General features: G+C 43.1%; 1 protein-coding gene across 11 annotated transcripts in view; it reads right to left on the bottom strand.

The window, feature by feature from the left end:
• Positions 1-18,241, bottom strand: part of ARHGEF9 (Cdc42 guanine nucleotide exchange factor 9) — a 332,248-nt gene that overhangs the window by 98,390 nt on the left and 215,617 nt on the right. For 7 of the 11 annotated variants that reach the window (XM_070501917.1, XM_070501916.1, XM_014831378.3 and 4 more), the window contains one exon: positions 15,570-15,749. The exons of the other annotated variants lie outside the window; for them this stretch is intronic. In XM_070501917.1, coding sequence (XP_070358018.1) covers positions 15,570-15,749 — 180 coding nt within the window. The remainder of the gene's footprint in view (positions 1-15,569; positions 15,750-18,241) is intronic. 11 annotated transcript variants of the gene reach the window in all.

An 18,241-nucleotide genomic window follows, 5' to 3' on the forward strand; every position in this document is an offset into this window, starting at 1 on the left:
TATAATCACATTTTATCTCACACACACATATACACACACACACACACACAGACAATGGAATATTATTCAGCCTTAACAGAAAGGAAATACTACCTTTTGGAACAACATGGATGAACCTGGAGGAGATTAAGCTAAGTGAAAAAGGCAGACACAGAAGATAATTATCACATGATCTCATTTACATGTGGAATCTAACAAAAGGTCAAACTCATAGTAACACAAAGTAGAATGATGACTACCAGGGAAAAGGAGAGCTAAGATATTGATCAAAGGGTATAAAATTCCAGTTATAAGATGAATAAATTTTGGAGATATAGTGTACAACATGGTGACTATAGGTAATAATGTATTGTATACTTGAAATTTGCTGAGAGTAGATTTCAAGTATTCTCATCAAAAAAAAATGTTTACTATAAGAGGTGATGGATATATTAATTAGTTTGATTGTGATAATCATTTTACAATGTATACATATATCAAAACATCATGTCATACACCTTAAATATATACAATTTTTATTTGTCAAAAAATAAATAATTTTTAAAAAATGTTGAAAAGTATTTCAAGTCAAATTAAGTAGATACTCTTAAATGTTTCAAATACTTTAAATAGTATACATATTCAATATGTATAAAATCTATATTTAATAGTATAAATATTACAAAAAAACATTAGATGCCTCTGAGACCAACTATAGCTTACTCTACCCCTAAGTCTCCTCCTTTTATTAGTTTTCATGGGCCTATCACCTGCTTGGAACCTTGAGAGAGTTTAGGTTTATATTAGTCAAATAGCCACAATAGGAATATTTGGATCAAATTAAAACACATTACCCAGGATTCACTTCATAAGTATTGTGTGCAGGGCACTGTGCTCTTGGGTGGGTGTGGGGGGGTGACATACAAATAACATGTGTACAGATATTGACTCTGCTATGACCTTTCGAAGTTCATTTTTTCTGCATTTCCTTTGATTTGCTTTCTGTTTGGGCTAAAAGAAAAGAGAAGGCTTCTGTTAAGCTATCCAGATATGGATGTAAAAAGCTCTGCCCTCTCTGATTTCATGATAAAAGCCACACTAACGGAGGATGCTGAAATCAGGCTGACCTGAGTTACTTATCTCCCAGAAAGCTCTCAATACTTGATAGACATTCAGAAAAACAACTTCAGGGTGGTGACCTGTTATCTTGCCTAGGCTGTGCCATTTATTAATATACTGGCAGGGTCTCACTACCTGATCCTGCAGAACTCTACCAGTGCCCCAAATCTGGCCTGTTCCTTGTTTGGGGTTCTCCTGAAACATCTGACTTGCAGTTCTAACCCCTTCTAGTCCCTATCCAGGCTGAGGTATTCTCCTGTGGATACTCAAGACATATGCCTCTTCTTAACCTCAGCTCCTACTGAACCACATCCCTTCCCTAATTATCCTCTGACTTCCACCTGCTGACCTGTGTACAAAATGTTATGGAGTCCGGGGACGGAGGTGAGGGAGAAGTGGGGAATGACTACTAATGGGTATATATTTCTTTTGGGGTGATGAAAAAGTTCTGGACCTAGATAGTGGTGATGGTTGTACAACATCGTAAATGCACTGAGTTGTACACTTTAAAATAGCTGAAATGGTAAGATGTATCTTATGTGAATTTTACCTCAATTAAAAAAAAATAGAGAGTATGGGCTAGAAAGGTGATTGTCATTTATCTGGTCCAACCTCTCCATCTTCTAGGGAAGAAAACTGAGACATGGCAAAGAGAAAGGTTCTGACTATGGTCACAGAGCTTAGGCAAGTCATTTCCCTTCTGTATAAGTTTTCATATCTACTACCAGACTCTTGTAGAATGGGCTACAGGTCTAAAATACTTCTGTACCTCCTCAGTAGCCCGTTGATGATCATCTCTTAGATGAATGAATTTATAACTACGCCCTTCAATTCTACAGATGAGGAAACCATTATTGGCTCACTGCACACTGCCTGCCTCTGTATTCCTGATCATCTGCTTACTGGAGCACAGCCAATAACTTTATGCTGGACCCACTATTAACAACCACTTGCCATGGCATCAAAGCCACCCTCTGTCTGCTGCCTACTGACACTGCACTCTCCCTACTATTCTGGACTTTCCCCCAACATGTACAGTTGGAAGGTTCCTCACTTGTCTCACACCCCCAGCCTACCGCAACCCACATGGGAAAGTAAACTTCTAGGACCTGGCCTCAATTCAAGTTTATCTGACCATACTGTAATTTCAGAGCTACTGCTGGCCCTGTCTTATTTGTAACACCATTAATAAATGTGCCCTTAATAGCATGCTATGCTTACCTAATATGTAACTGAATGTGGGCATGAGTCCACCCTACATGTGGCCCTCAGGCCCAAACCCCACTGAGTGGCAATGTCAAAAACCTCACTACCTTAATAAACTTATCAAAACAACTAAAGAGCTGGACCAATGGGCAGAATTTACAGGCCTATTATTATGGCTTTTTCCCCCAATATATCTTACAGAAGATGTTTTTCAATTCATTCTTGGGCTCCTATGTGTAACACAGTGTCCCACCATTTTTTCGCTTATAAATGAGGGCTAACTGCTGATGTACAGCTCCAATAATGTTAGTATGTCAGTTGGTAGAAGACAGTGCAGCCAAGAAAGTATATTGTCCCATTACATATCCAGCAGGCTCATTAGTTGCAACACCATTCCTATTAATTGAGACCCTGGCAGTAGCAATATATCCAGGCTTCCATGTAGCCCATGTCCTCATAGAAGTGGGTGAATGGGATGGAACAGAAGCTTTTAGTCCCCATATGACCTCAGTCTAGCCATATACATGTAGAAGCATCAGAAAGCTGATACAGAGGGACAAGATAAAGGCCCAGAGGTCTGAAGAATGGGAGAGGCTTAGCAGACCTTGTATCAGGCTTTAGACCACTGAAGGGATACAGATGGAGTAGAGGGTCAGTGCATTCCTGGGGGGGAAAGGGAGGATAAGGATACTACTTCTACTATTGACATTGAAAGTTTGCTGCTAGTATCATCATTATTACTGAGTGCTTCCTATGTGTCAGAACCTACTATCAGTACTTTTCTTGCATAATTCTGTTTAGTTCTCACAACAACTTAATGAGGTAGACACTATTATATCATCAAATTACAGATGAGGTCACTGAAGCACAGAAAGTACAAGTGACCTGCCTATGTCTACATTGCTAATAAATGGGAAGGCTGTAATTCTAATCCAGAAGGATTACCTGCAGAAATAGTGCTCTTAGCCACTTACAGCATTCTCATGAGTAGAAGCTTCAGAAAGACAGATTTCAGTTCAACATAAAGACAAACTCTCTCAGAGCTGTTCTTAGGTACAACTAGTGGTCCTATGAAGTAGGGAGCCACCTGTTAGTGGAGGCGTAAAATACTACTTGGGAGGCAGGAATATTTTAGAGGGGTTCAAACATGAGCAAGGAAGCTGAACTAAATGACTTGTAAAATCTCCCCAAGCCCTAAAATTCTCTGGCTGTGTGAGTCAACAACCATTGCTCACAGACCATTTTAGAAGGATCAACAAATCCAGGCCTTCTGGCTGGGTCCAATTCAACCAACTCCAATGAAACATAAACTTAGGCCAGAATGTCCTTCCTTAAGCAGGGCCCATGGGCAGTCACAGAGAATGACTCTTAAAACATTAATACAAACAACATACTAACAACATACCAGTGCTGAAGGATTCTCTTTGATGATCTGTGTGGGCTAGTAAAAGGTTCACAAGACATATTATTAATACCAGTGAGATTACAGGGAGGACATTTATGCTATTTTAAAAGAAAATCCTGTTTCCAAGGATCTTCAAACAGAGCAAAAACTCTTAGTAGGCAATGTGGTGTCTCAGAAATAACACTGAGCTAACAACCAGAAGGGCTAATTAGAGATTTGGTTCTGCTCTGCAATTCTAACTTGCTACAGAACCCACCACAGGTCATGTCCCATCTTGGGGCCTCGTTCCCTCATCCTCTATCTGCAATGGGGATGAGAAGGGCTAATGATGAGAGGCTTTTGTGAGAAAGGACATGTCAAGTGATCCATAAAAGTTTAAAGACAGTCTCTGAGTAATGAGAGGAATTATCATAACAAAACAGGTTTCTCCATTATGACATCTGTTTAGCTAGTAAAAGTAATGAGAAGATAGGATTCCAGGCTGGGGAAATACTCCTTTTAATTGAGCTTGCTAGAACCATGGAGGGTCTGGTGGTAAAAAAAAAAAAGGGGGGGCTCGATAAACACTTGGTAGTGATGGTAGTAATGGTGAGAGTGATGAAAATCTTTCCAGGCTTTCTCTCCCCTTCCCTTCCCAACCTGTCTCATCCCTTTCCTCCCCTTCCTTCTCTTGGGCTCACTGTGCTCCCTTATCTCCCACCCTCTGCCCCATCATCTGTTTAGTTTCTATCCTGTATTTAGCAAGGCCAAGAAAGCCGATGAAATTATTGTACTCTGTTTAGGGGCAATTTCACCTTCTAGGTCTTCTGCTGCTGGACGGGGGGCAGTGGGTGAGTGGTGGGGTGGGTGGTTGAGAAGTGGGGGGGTCAAGGAGAAGCAGGAAAGTTAGATCCCCCAAATGGATTCTTCAACTACTTTTTAATAAAGAACTCCAGGTCCCAACCACCTCAAATGGATTTCTCCTTGTATAGCTGCCTATTCTCCCAGTAGAGAGGGGAAAAAGCAAAGTGAAATAGAGAAATGGCCATTTATGACGTAGGAAAGGCCTTCCTTCCCCCTTTAAGGAAACTACCTGCACTTTCGGTAGCCTTTTGTTTTGCCTTTTACAGCACCATCCCTATAGAAGGATGAAGGGGAAACCTCCTGGGCCTGGTGCCACTTCAGATGTTCAGTTATATAAAACCCTATCCCCAACTTCCCTCTCACTGCCTTGATACATCATCCAAAGACAGCCACGTCAATCTAATGTCTTAGATAAGAAATCAGAAATTAAGCTGAGTAAATCTACCTGTCAGCTGTATTTGTTTCTGTTCCACAGCTGAAGGGTCGTATTTTGTGATGGAGGGTGGGGGCAGGTAAGAAATAGTCCCCAATCTGCCCAAATCAAGAAAGAGAAATGAAGCAAGCATAGACTAGAAGTAAAGCTCTTGGAAAAGTAATAAAGGCTAAAGGGAAGAGGATGGTTTGCTCAGGTGTCCCTTTATTATATACCTCCTTTGGATGGCATCTCATGACTATTGAGTGTTCTGGGGTCAGTCAGGCAATGCAAGGACGTCAGGGAGGCACCCCACGTTGAATCAGTAAGTGCTGTCCAGGAATAAGAATTCTAGCTCTTCGAGAGTCACAGAGACTCAGTGCTTACCCTTAGTTCTGGCATATTGTGGTCCAAACTCAGCCCACACCAGAGTTTGGTACCCACTTGAGACAGTAGCTCACTTGACCAGATCCACTGCTCTGGGGACCAAGTTATCTTAATGTCTAGGGAGTGGTAAGACCAAGGATGGGAAGGGAGGATAAGAGAAAAGTAGGTACACTCTAAAGCCAAACTTGGTAGACCTGGAGATTTCACAGCCTGAATCTACTCTAAGGTGTGACTAGATCCCTCTGAGGGAATCAAGAAAGGGAGAGGCCAGCCCTTGCCGTCATGAAGAGGCCTGGGGATTAGTAGCCTAGGCAATGTTACTGACAAGCCTGGCTCTTGTATAGCTTTGCCAGGGCTACCTCTGGCCTCAGGCCAGGCCCAAAACATGCTATCAGTACGCGAGAGCTAAGAATCCTGTCATCTTGGAACTGGAACTGGAGGACAAGGAGGAGCCAAAAGAGAACTGCCAGGGGCAAGCTATCATGAGCTGGTGGCCCTGACAGTACCAAGGGCACTCCTTTGCTGGGTGGCTGCCTTCTGCACTGACCTGATACCCTGCTTTACCTGAGTTCTTTCCCCTTCAAGAAAGCCAATCCAATCTTCAAGCTTCCCTCTCAGAGGAAGAGGAAGTCTAATATCATGGGGGCATAGACTTCAGAGTTGCTAACCTCCTTTCACACCATGAGCTCTTTTGAGCCCCACAATGGTCACGTGGAATGGGGAAGGCACTGGATTATAAGCCCCAAGAAGCTCAGGCTTCAGGTACTATTCTAAGTGACCTGGGTCTCTGGAGAAGCTAATCTTTCTATGCTCTGGTTTTCAGCTTTAAACAGAAAATCTCTGCCTTGCTCTGCTAGCCTTAGAATTCTCTATATGAGAGGGCAAATTGTGACCATGTCTTGGAAGGCCATATCAAACGGTAGCATGCTAGTCAAATGTCAAGGTCCAATATTTGAGAAAAAAACAGGGCTCGTTGCCCCCATTTTACAGACAAGAAATATAAAAGGTTGAAAGATGTGAAGAAATATGTTAAAGATCACACCACTCACAAGCACTGGATATAAGATATTAAGTCAGTTCTATTGGACTCTCAGGCCAGTCCCCTATAATTCAAAGTAATTCCTAAGGGGCATGGACCTTAGGAGACAGTCCCTGTGGAGAGCCAGCTGGCCCCAAGGAAATGGGACTGCTAGAAAAGTGTGCTTGCAGCCCTTCCTTCCCATGGTGTTTCTAGCCACCTTTGTTTCTATCCACCTTTTTTTCTTTTTTCTTTCCTTACTTCCTTTACTTTCTTCCCTCATGGTCCCTTCTGCCCTCCAAATCACTCTCAGGCAAAGGTTTGATATCAATAACTTACACTTCAGTATGAATACACTAAAGTTAATATTCCCTTCTTTTCTCTCAAAGGGTCTGGATCCTAAAGCAAAGTTGTAAATGCAAAATGAAAGGCTCTGACTCCTAATATAGAGCACCCTGGCTTCAGAGAAACAGTGAGAGAGGCACATATAAGAACGTGAGCCTGGGGCCTAGATACTTATGCTTCTGGAAACTTCCTACTCAATGGATATGAGTAGCTTTGGCAGAAATCAAGAGCGAAATATCTCTTAACGTAGAGTCTAGCTGCTCAAAGGACAGGAGGGAACAGCTTCTGAGCTGAACTGCTTCTTCACACCACCTTGTGTCATCTTCCCTGATAGTACTCACTGGCTGTTGCCTCACAGAACGAGCCTCACCACCTGGGGATGAGGTGTTACCTGTTAGTGTGTCAATGGTCCTGCCACCCCCTATCAACACCTGTAGTGCCAAGCTAAATCCTTCCCACTCCACTGGGCAGCTCCATCAACCCAATTTGATGTACTACGGTGAGTGGATGCAGGCTGGCAAACACAGGTGATCCTGGTTCTAGAATGATGGAAGAACCTCAGACTGGTACAGACAGGGCCTTTAGAAACCACCTGGTCTAACCCCCTTGAATTGTCAGTCAAGACACTGAGGCCCAGAAAAGGGAAGGTCCCTGCCTGACGGCCCCCCAGAGAATCAGCAGCACAGCTGGCCCTTCAACTCAGGTCTCTGACTTCTAAGCCCAATGCTCCTGCTACTTTCATGATGCCCTTCCTGAGTGATAATCTGTGAGATATTTCATCTCTCCATCTCCAGGAGCCCCACCATTCCCTATTCCTCCACAGAGAATGCCCCCTGCTCAACACACACAAACCTGATCTTTGATATGCCTACATGCAACGTTTCCAGTAGAGAAGGCTAGAAAAATTTCAATTCAACCTCAAAAGGCTGGAAAAATTTCTGCCAAAAGCACCCTATTCAAATGTATCTTCTGCCCTCTTAGCATCATCAACCTGCCCCTCGGTTCCTTTAAGGCAAAAGACTCAGCAAAATCCAGCTTGTAACTCAGATCTCACTAGATATGAGTTCCCATCCTAGTCAAGGAAAGGGGAGGATAGTTAGGTCCTCTAAGTACTCGCATGCTCAACTGATCAGTTCAGCCCATCACGCTCAGGGAGTACCACCCTCAGTGGTTAGGTCTGGTTTCTTGCTTAAGGCCCTGGCCTACTTTGCTTTATTCGTATCTTTTGGTAGGCCTCTACCCTCAGCCCTTGTCTACCTAGCTTAAGGAGGTAGCTGTTGCCAAGTGCTCGACACTTTTGTTCAGGGCTTAGCAAACACTGGCAAGGATATATACATAGCACTAGTAATAAGAATCACTGAGGAAAAAAGAGGTTTACCCTGACTATATCTAAACTGACGGTAAAAGAAAAAATATATATACAATTATTATGATTTTCCAAAATTTCATACTTCTAAGAGCCTCAGAAACAGACCTCATCTCCAAGCACTCAATCAGTCATGGTCTTCCTCTCCTTAAGTCATCAAGATCACCAAGGCATTGTAGACATGATACTAGGGAGGCCCAAGCTGATCCCCAAATGAATCCAGGGGTTGGCTACACAAAGAAAACAGGCCCCCAGCGCCAGATCATAGCCTTCAACCCAGGCAGCAAATCAAATCACCAATTCACACTACGGATAAACAACAGGGCCTTGGAAGGAAAGTTCCACAATCAAGAGAACAATTCAGTGTGTCTTCTACTGATGCCAGCTCTTAAATATCATCTGCCTAGTGCAAAAAGCAACATTTCAATAAATTGGCTTAGACTACAGCATAAGGGCTAGCAGCTTTAAACAAGGAAGTAGTCCAGGCTTTGCTGACAGATGCTGGCCAGATTCTCAGAAGTCCAGGGTGATTTAGTTACAGTCTTGCTTGGAGGCTGGGAAAAAACTATATGACGCTCAAGATTGCTTTCACTTTGGGGATTCTAAGAAACACCTATAGGGTGACCTACTTGAATTTGGAGGAAACTGCCTGGGTCAGGCAACAGCCAGACTTAGGGTTCTCTCTGAGCTGGAGATGGCTCCATATTAAAAAAAACTCCAATTAGCCAAAGGATGAACTGAATAATGTCATCCAAAGCATGTTCACAGGGAGAAGCCATTAAGATGGCTCATGTGAATGCAAATGAGTGCTAATAATGCCATTTGAAACTCTAGTATGGAGGAGAGAAATCTCTGTAGTCCAGGGAGAAGGCCCTCCCTGTTAATGTCAGCCTCAACACATCAACACACAGATCCTGTAATGAGTCACCTCTAGGGCCACAAACAAGACCTTCTACATAGATAGTTAAGGCTGGAAGCCTATGTCCACTCAAAGCTTGAGCGGATAAACAAGGGCTGGCATACCTGAACTCATCCCAAGAAAGCAAAACAATTCAATCTTGCCTAGAATGAAAGGAAGGTCCTCAAGTGTTAACAGTTTTGTTCACAGTCCAAGCATACCCTTTCCTGATTGTTCTATAGCCCACAAAGCACAGGATTAAGATTCAGGAGAGGGTAACATCACTAAAAGTGGCAGATTAGGATGTACAAAGCATCAGTCTCTCCACTGAAACAACCCTTATCTGGCAAAGACTGACAGAACCAACTTTTTCACAATTCTGGAATCAAATCCAAAACTAAGAGCAACCAGGGGACTGCTTGATGCAGAAAAGGGTGGCTAAAATTTGGCAAGAGAACACTGAAGTATTGTCGTTCATTTGCCTACCCTTCCCTATACCCCAGTAGCTGAGAAGAGGGTGGCCCACATTCCTCATGTAGCTTGCTGGTGCCAGGGGGCTAATGACCTCATTCTTAAAATACTGTGGCTGTGTGTTTTGACCTGTTTGGCCCTGAGGGACAGGCACAGAGGCTGACCTTTGTTTTGAACTCACCCCTTGGGCTGAAGTGATTTTCCAGGCTGTGACTGATTCTGTTGAAAGATTTAAAGACATACACTGCCCATGCCCACACAGGGCAAGGGATGACACAAGGGGAAAGCAGCAAACAGATCCAATAGCACAGGAAGGAAGAGACTGAGGAAGAAATTTCTTGGGAGAATAAGAACTTGGAAGGGCCACCATGAATAGAGAGGAAGCTGGAATGCCACACACATATCCTGGACCAGATGCACACTCAGAAAAAGCCTGAGAGGATTCTAGGCTTGCACTTCTGGATGATCTGTGGGTGCCATGCAAGCCAGGAGAGTAGGAAAATAAGACTAAGACAGAGTTCTGGGCAGCAGGGAATAGTGTCGATGGAGTGCCCCTGCTCAGAGCCAAGCTGCAAAGACGGGGGAGTAGGTTTTTTTTTTTTTTTTGGCTCCAGGTATCTAAAGAAATCTCTGTCAGGTCACTGGCTGATCAATGAGATAACAGAAAATTCAGTGACCACACATGACAAGGAATACAGACTTTGCAAAACTAGTTTAGAAAAGTCACTAAAGAAATGGACAACTGCAATCAACAACAACAAACCCTCCAGAAGGGGGAGAATTTGATTTCCAGGGTAACCACGCTATAATATTCAAAATGCCCGGTTTTCAACAAAAAATTACAAGGCATACAAAGACAAAGGAAATTATGGCTCATTCACAGGAAAAAAAAGAAATTGACAGAAACCATACCTCAGGACAAAGACTTACTAGACAAAGACTTTAAATCAACTGTCTTAAGTAAGATTCAGGAGGCCTGGGTTCAAGTCCTGGCTTTGTCACTAATTCCCTACATGAGTAAGCAAGTTGCTTCCATTCTCTGGACCTATGTTTCCTCAGGATATATACAAAGAGGAGGTCAGGCTAATCAGTGGTTACAAGCTGGGACCTGGAGGGACAATTTAGTCCACAGATGTGTTCTATTTGTCCCTTACAGTGTTTCTTTTAAAAATGTGAATTACTGGTCAATATTTATGGAGATGTAACATAAAATCCAAATCCTGGCTTTTCTTGAAAAAACTGGAAGATCTTAGCTCACTGGACTTCCCTCCTTCCTACACCCTACTCCACCAATGAGAACCATCCAAGTCACTTTTGCTCCCTTTAGATAGGGCATAGATTTCCCAACTGGACACAGGCCCCCACTTACCCCAGTCTCAGGCTGCTTTACTCATCTAAGTTACCTGCCTGGCCCCTGTAAACATCTAAGTTGGCCACTCCTAGCCAAGATGGGTCTTTCCACCTCTAAATCTACTGTGAGTTTAGGGTTTCATACAGGTGAAAAGTTTTCCCCAAGTTCAGTCAAAAAGAGATCCTATATAATCAAAAGCCAAGCAAAACTATGGAATAGTTGGCTACCCTATGAACAGAAGAGGTTTAGCTTCTGTGACATCTGATATACACAACTGCAGGGAATGACAGCAATGACCTGATTAGCTCATCCTTTCATGCCCTGCCTCCAGGCAGGTGAGAAATCAGAGAAATCTAGAATTGGAAGAAACAAGGAAAATATATATGATGACACTTGAGCAGGCTCTCTGTTTTCTGACCAATCCCATGGCTTGTCATGCAGGCCTCACCTACCACCAACAATAACAGGTTGTTATGTGTCCAGTACACAGCCTGCCCTCAAGTGGGCAGCAACCTCTTCCCAGGCCGTGGCCCAAAGTCAGAAAAAGACCCCTTTTTACAAAGGAAAAGAGTCTGAATGATTTGGAGTTAGGGCCCAGCATGCAAAAGGAGGCCCTACCACAGGAGTGGGATTTGCCACTAAGAGACACAATCATATCCCAGCAGTCTGCTGTCAGCAACCGGGGGGAAATCAGCGCTGGAAAGCAGCTAAAGATGTCAACAGCTAGATATGGGGAATGATGTTCAGTAAGCTGTAATACACTTAACCTGACCAATTGCTGGGAAGGTACATCAACTCCTGCATTTCTCTTGTAAAGCCATGTCCCCAGTACAGAGGGAGAGAACCTGAGAACACACACACATACATGTACACACATACAGAATGAAATTCTGAATAACAGAGGACGCAGATATTTGACTGGGTAGAAGATACATACACCCAGCAATTTTTTGTACAGCAGCCAAAATGGAATCACACTTTCTAATTACAGGTATCCAACATACCACAGGTTACAAAATATTTTCACGAGACTAAATCATCCCCATTTAACAAGGAGGAAAACTAAGCTTCAAAGATGCACAGGAAGCTGCTCAAGATGCACATCTAATAGCAGAACTGAGGCAAGAATCTGAGTTTCTCAGACCCTATGTTGGGTTTTAATTTGATTAACAACAGGTAGGGCTAGCTTGGATAGAACCACACTAAGAACCCTTGATTATCCATCCTAGGGCTGGGACATTCACACATCAATGAGACTTCCAGGTAGGGAATGAAGATACCCCACTATGTCAGTGACCAGTTTGGTCCAATGATCTACAAAGGTGTCCGGTTAGTATGGAGTTAGGGAGAAAGTCTTTTGTTTGCTATTATACGTTCATGTTATATGCCAAACAACCTACAGATGATGTTTCAAGGAACTACTCAATCTCAGCTCAGGGTGAGTCTGAATAAACCAGGCAACTCTCATACAACGTGGAGATACAGCATCCGAAGAAATCGTCCATCCACCTACTGACTACATCAGCACTAGTGAAGATTCAATAGTTCACGTAACCCATCTCTATGTCCTACCTAGACATGTCAGAGCTTGAATACATCCTAGCGCGTGCTTCAGAGATGTAGGAGAAAATAACAGCCTATGATCCTATACCAAATGGCTGGGAGAGCTATGACTAGAATTCAGGTCTCTCATTTCCTGATAGAGTCAGCACTGTTTCCAAAATACCATTCTACCCTCAACCAAAATCAATGTAGAAGAATGGAGACAGCAGTTTTACTTTTAAATGTCTACTAGAAAAGAGCCTCCATAACCTCCATCATTCAGTCTTACCAGAAATGTAAACCTACACATAAATACTCATTCATGAGAATTGAAAGGTCTACTTGGAGCCAATATTCACGTCATTCATGCAACAACCTAACGCCATTTCCTTTTACTGGTGATACCACAATAGCTGGCCCCTAAGATTCCATGGTACTCCCCTTTAGAGATCTGAAGACCATCTGTCCATTATTAAAACAAATAAACAAAAAGGTTCACAATGATCAAATGCTCATTCTGAATGCAATCTGAGACAACATGAAATGCTATCTCAGTTTCTCAAAGAATAAACATTGGTAGACAGAATACTGGAGCTCTAAGTTATGATTTAGGCTCTGCCATTAATGCTCCTGGTCCATTATCATGGTCCCCAGTCCAGACTTGTGTTACCTGATATAGTAGCAACTAGCCACATGTGGCTAGTGAACACTTGAAATGTGACTAGTATGAACAGAAATATGCTGTAAGTATACAATACACACCAGATTTCAAAGACTCAACAAAACACATCATTAATAATTTTTATAGTGATAATATATATGATAATATTTTAGATATGTCAGGTTACGTAAAATATATTAAAATTAATTCACCTGTATCTTTTTAATGTTTTTTAGTGTGGCTACTAGAAAAATTTAAATTATTTTTGTGGCTTGCATTTATGGCTCACATTATACTTCTATTGGACTGTGTTGGTCTAGGCCAATGGTTCTCAACATCAAAGATTCTGATTTAACTAGCCTGGAGCCTGGGTTTTAGGTTTGGGTTTTTTTTTAAGCTACCTTAGTGATTTATTTCATTGTGCAGCCAGTGCAGTCCAGTGCAGCTAGGACTGAGAACCACTAGATTAGACTCTATATCACGCATGCCTGGGTCAGCCAGTAGTCTTCTCAAAGGTCAGCTTCAGCCCACCCAAGTGGCTGCTGGGGCAGTATGCTTGAAGGAACACTCATACTGGCCTTGGACATAGGAGCATCAATGCCAGTTCACTGATATTCTAAAGCCTGGCTCTGCCATCTGCCTCCCCAAGCAATTCCCCCTTGCTAAATCATTTTGCCCCATCCCTTGATTTACCGTTTAGTATAAAAATGACATTTCACTGAAAGAGAAATATATTGGGTTTAGGTGACATTGTCACTGGGTGCAGTTTAATCTTTCTTTTAAAGAGGGGGTCTGTCAGCACAAGAGGCACAAGCTGTCTGTGTACAGGGCCTCACGCTAGTCCCAAAGGCCCATGGTTATTGATGTGCTCTTTCTGACTACCCCTGGGACCCATTCATCAACCTGCAAAGCTGAGCTGAGACACAGATGGCATTTGGAGACTCTGAAAGATGATGCCACATACGTAGAGGAAAAAAGATTGGAAATTTCATTAGGAGATTCTCAGGATAGAAGCAGGTGAGAGGTCATTTTGTCCACCTGATTGCTTCTGAGAAGTGCCATCCCCCAAATCACTACAACCAGGTAATAGTGCTTCCTGGGTTGGTAGCCCTCCAAGGAAGGAGACCTCTTTCAACACTAGGGCCAGACTTGATAAACAGACCTTCTTGGAGCTAATGAGTTGGTGGTGATAATGAGGATAATGGTGATGATAAAGCAAGTTATCATTTGCCAAATACCCACTAAGTGCCAAGCACTGTGATAGATACTTTACTTGCATATGTGATCTCATTTAATCCTCATAAAAAGTCTGCTATCCTTACTTTTCATATGAGGAAATCGAGGCTCAGGGAAGTGAAAAATCTTGACAAAATTCATAAAGCTGGGAAGTAGTAAAGCTGAGACTGCATCTCAGGTTGTCTGATTCCAAATGCCCTGTTCCTTCTCTCATGTCACACTGCCATCATTCTAATCCTGAGGCTCTTCATCCTCTAAGGGCTCAAGGCACTCTGATCTTTTGTTTGGGGTCAGGACTTCAGCCTTATCTTACAGAAGAAACTAACAAAAGGAGATAGGCTGTGGTGAGGATGATCATAAGACACCTTGATGTGGCTCTGGTACTTGTATTGCCACAAAACTGTTTTCACATATATCATCTCATTCACTGTGACATCCCCTGGCATGAAAGAATTGCCAATACCATTTTGAAGATGGGGAAAATCAGAGCTCACAATCGCCAAAGAGCTAATTCCTGCTTATAACTCTAAGGAAGGCCAAGAGCTGGGACACCAGGCCAATGCTCTTTCCCCATAGCATCCTGCTAGTTCGTGACCCAGAGGAAGCAGAAACTGCCAAGGAGCCCCCTCTGAAGTGCCTCTTCTGTTAAGGGCCAGGTTCTTCATAGTACAATGGCAAAAGCGCCAAGGCCTTGCAAGCCCTATCAAGCTGCCTGCTTCTCACCCTCAGAACATCTTAGATCCCAGCCACCTGACACGCTGACAAAAAGTAAGATTTTCAATTAGTAAACTCTAGCCCCTGAGAGGGTAGGGAGCCCACACTCTTACGTTAATAGCTGAAGACAATCCTGAGACAACACACAGGAGTGTTCAAAGCTCCGTAAATGAGAGGAAAGTGACAAAGGAAGCAAAAAGGATAAGGGAGGGGAGGGATCTATAAAAAAACGAAAGGATAAAAAAGAGGAGACGCGAGGAAAACAAAGGCGGCAGAAAAGAAGGAAGGTAAGAAAGGTAAAAGTTCACAGCAATATAGAGTTAAAAGAGTCTTCAAAAACCACCAAAGCCAAAAGGGAAGTCATTTGTACAAAGTCACAGCAGGTAGGAGAGCGAGGAATTTTTAAAATAAACAAGAGAAAAAGAAAATAATGTCTCAAAATTAGAAGGGCAAAGATTAAAAGGAGCCTGTGTCCTGGGTAGGAGACCAAAAAAATGGGAAAAAGGTGAGAGGAGTCTCCAGGAGAGGAATGAGCAGGAGAACAGTGGCTGGTGAGAGAGAAGCCAGGGACAGGCAGCCAAGGAGACAGGAGAGGAGAGTGAAGGCTGACACTCACCCTCACAAAGCTGGCAGGAAACCATCCCTCCTCATCGTCGATCTGGCCCCACCACCAATCCTTGTTGGAAGCATCCAAGACTTTGATGACGTCGCCAGCCTTAAATGCCAACTCCCGGTTGGCCATGGTGACGTGATCCCATACTGCCTCAGCACTAACGATGGAATCTCCAGTGATCAGCTTAGGAGACAAAATGAGAATGTGTTCAGTCCACATAGCTAGCTATCTTGCCCCATCGCGCCCACCCACAGAGCTCTACTCCTTATGGAAAAACTCACACACTAGTGGTGAATGGTGAGGGTGAGGGAGATGGCACTGGGAGTGCATGCTCCACCAGACCACAAAACAAACAATATTGTCAACTCTCCATTAGCCAGTGGGTGGAATGATCCAGAATGTGAATATGGACTACGTAGGCCTCATGCTTTTATCCCTACTCATGAGCCCCTCCTCGAGAGAAGAAAGCTCCAGTCCATCTCTCATTGGTGCTTCAAGGCAGCCCTCCATCTGAAATGGGTGGAGAGGCTGAAATCAATGGTTAAAATGAGACTCGAGCATATTTACTTTAAATTCTCTGTGCTCCTCTCCCTTTCCTCATCCTCCTTGGAACTGACCAATTGAGAGTTGGTGGTACATTATTTAATCCCACCTCCAGGGGTCACAGACCATGGCATTCCTCACACACAATGGACCCCAGTCCTGCAGCCTCCTGTTCTCACCCACACATGATGCCAATCCAGAGAGGTCATGAGTATGAAAGAATATAGCTTTCTGTGATGGCTTGCTCCCAAGAAAATCAACCTTGGCACAGATTCACTCAGTGATTTGTACAACCACTCTGTGAGATACACAGTGGGTCTAAGTTGAATTCTGCATTTGACAGATGGTAAAACTGAGCCACAAGGAAGCTAAAGGGTGAGCTCAGGATTACCTAGCAAGGCAGGGGCTATGTATAGACCCTGTCCCTGGTTATTAGATATCATAGAGAGCAGGACTGGGCTCCACACAGCAGCAGAAAGACATGTATCTCACTGCCACATGAACACATACACACATGTTCACAACACTCATTTAAGCACAGTGATGAGGATGGTGGTGGGGGAATAGTCTGCCTCTCTCTGGCTACCATCCTGACCACTGTCTTATTTCTTATTTTTCTTCTTTTTTCCCTAACTGGTACCAGCCTGTATGAGCCATGAATCTTCCTGATATTTGGAGAAAGATTCCATAATAGAGAACATATAGCCTGTCAGGCAAAGGACTTAACCACTCTCTCTCTAGCACTGAATTGCTGAATATGTCCTCTAGAAATTAGTTTTTCACTCAGCCTGCTTTAAGGAAGGATTGATTCCCCAAGGCAATTAAGGATCAACAAGACCAAAGACAACAGAGACAGAATATGGAACATGCATTGTCTCACACAGGTCTGTCTTCCCAGCTGCAGAATAACCCTATGATCATGAAATTAATGCATAAGACATCACATACATACGAAAACACACACATACACACTGATCTTTTGACTTAGTTAAGGCATTCTGTTGGTAAGTCCCCTGCCTGAGGCATCCTCCGTTACTCAGGGTTCTCGCCATCGTGCCTTTCACAGAAGGTAAGGTATAGGTGGAACTCCTCAGCATAGATGCAAAAGAGATTTCCAAAAGGATCTTTTATAATACCACCTTTCAAGTACCTCATGGTTTACTGTTTACAAAGTGTTTTCTCATCTACTGTATCATTTCCTCCTTACTGAATGAGCTGGGTCTATTACCCATATATTTTTTCTTTTTTTCTTTTTATTTGCTGAGGAAGATTAGCCCTGTGCTAACATCTGTTGCCAATCTTCCTCTTATTTTGCTTGAGGAAGATTAGCCCTGAGCTAACATCTGTGCCAATTTTCCTCTATTTTATACGTGAGTCGGCACCACAGTATGGTTGAAGAGTGGTCCACGCCCAGGAGCCAGACCCACAAACCCAGGCCACCAAAGCAGAGCGTGCTAACTTCACCACTAGTCCACAGGGACAGCCCTTTACCCATATTTTAAAAATGAGGAAACTGAGGCTCATAGAGGTGACCTGGTCCTTTGGCCAATCACAGAAGTAATAAATTATGGAGCCTGGTCTTCTGACTATATATGCTCTAATACCCATGATATGATACTACCAATGTCTACTCATTAGCTATACTGAACTCATAGATTCCCATCCATAATATGATAAACCAGGTGGCTCTTATTCTTAAAGAACCCAAAAGAAGGAGATTTGGACAGCCACTTTAGTCACTGGTGCCCCTGCCTAGGAGATTCATTTTCATGTTTAACTTGCTTTCTTCCAATTGCACTAAAAGTCCATTTCTTCTTGTTCTGGCTTCAGTGGAGAAGAATTGCTGGTCACTGGCCTCAATATAATAAATCTTTTTAGAGAGGTCTCCTTTCTCCTGCTAAAGATGGGTCCCAACTGGGTTTTGCTAGAGCTCAATAAGCACATTACAGCCCCAACTCAGAGCACTATGAGTGCTTGTGGTTTAAAGCTATATCCTTGGCGCTTTTTTTTTTATTGGTGAGGAAGATTCGCCCTGAGCTAACATCCATTGCCAATCTTCCTCTTTTTTTTCTTTTTTTTATGTGAGCTGCTGTCACAGCATGGCCATTGACAGATGAGTGGTATGGTTCCAT

The sequence above is a fragment of the Equus asinus genome, chromosome X (assembly GCF_041296235.1).
Source record: "Equus asinus isolate D_3611 breed Donkey chromosome X, EquAss-T2T_v2, whole genome shotgun sequence".
In the NCBI taxonomy this organism is placed as follows: domain Eukaryota; kingdom Metazoa; phylum Chordata; class Mammalia; order Perissodactyla; family Equidae; genus Equus; species Equus asinus.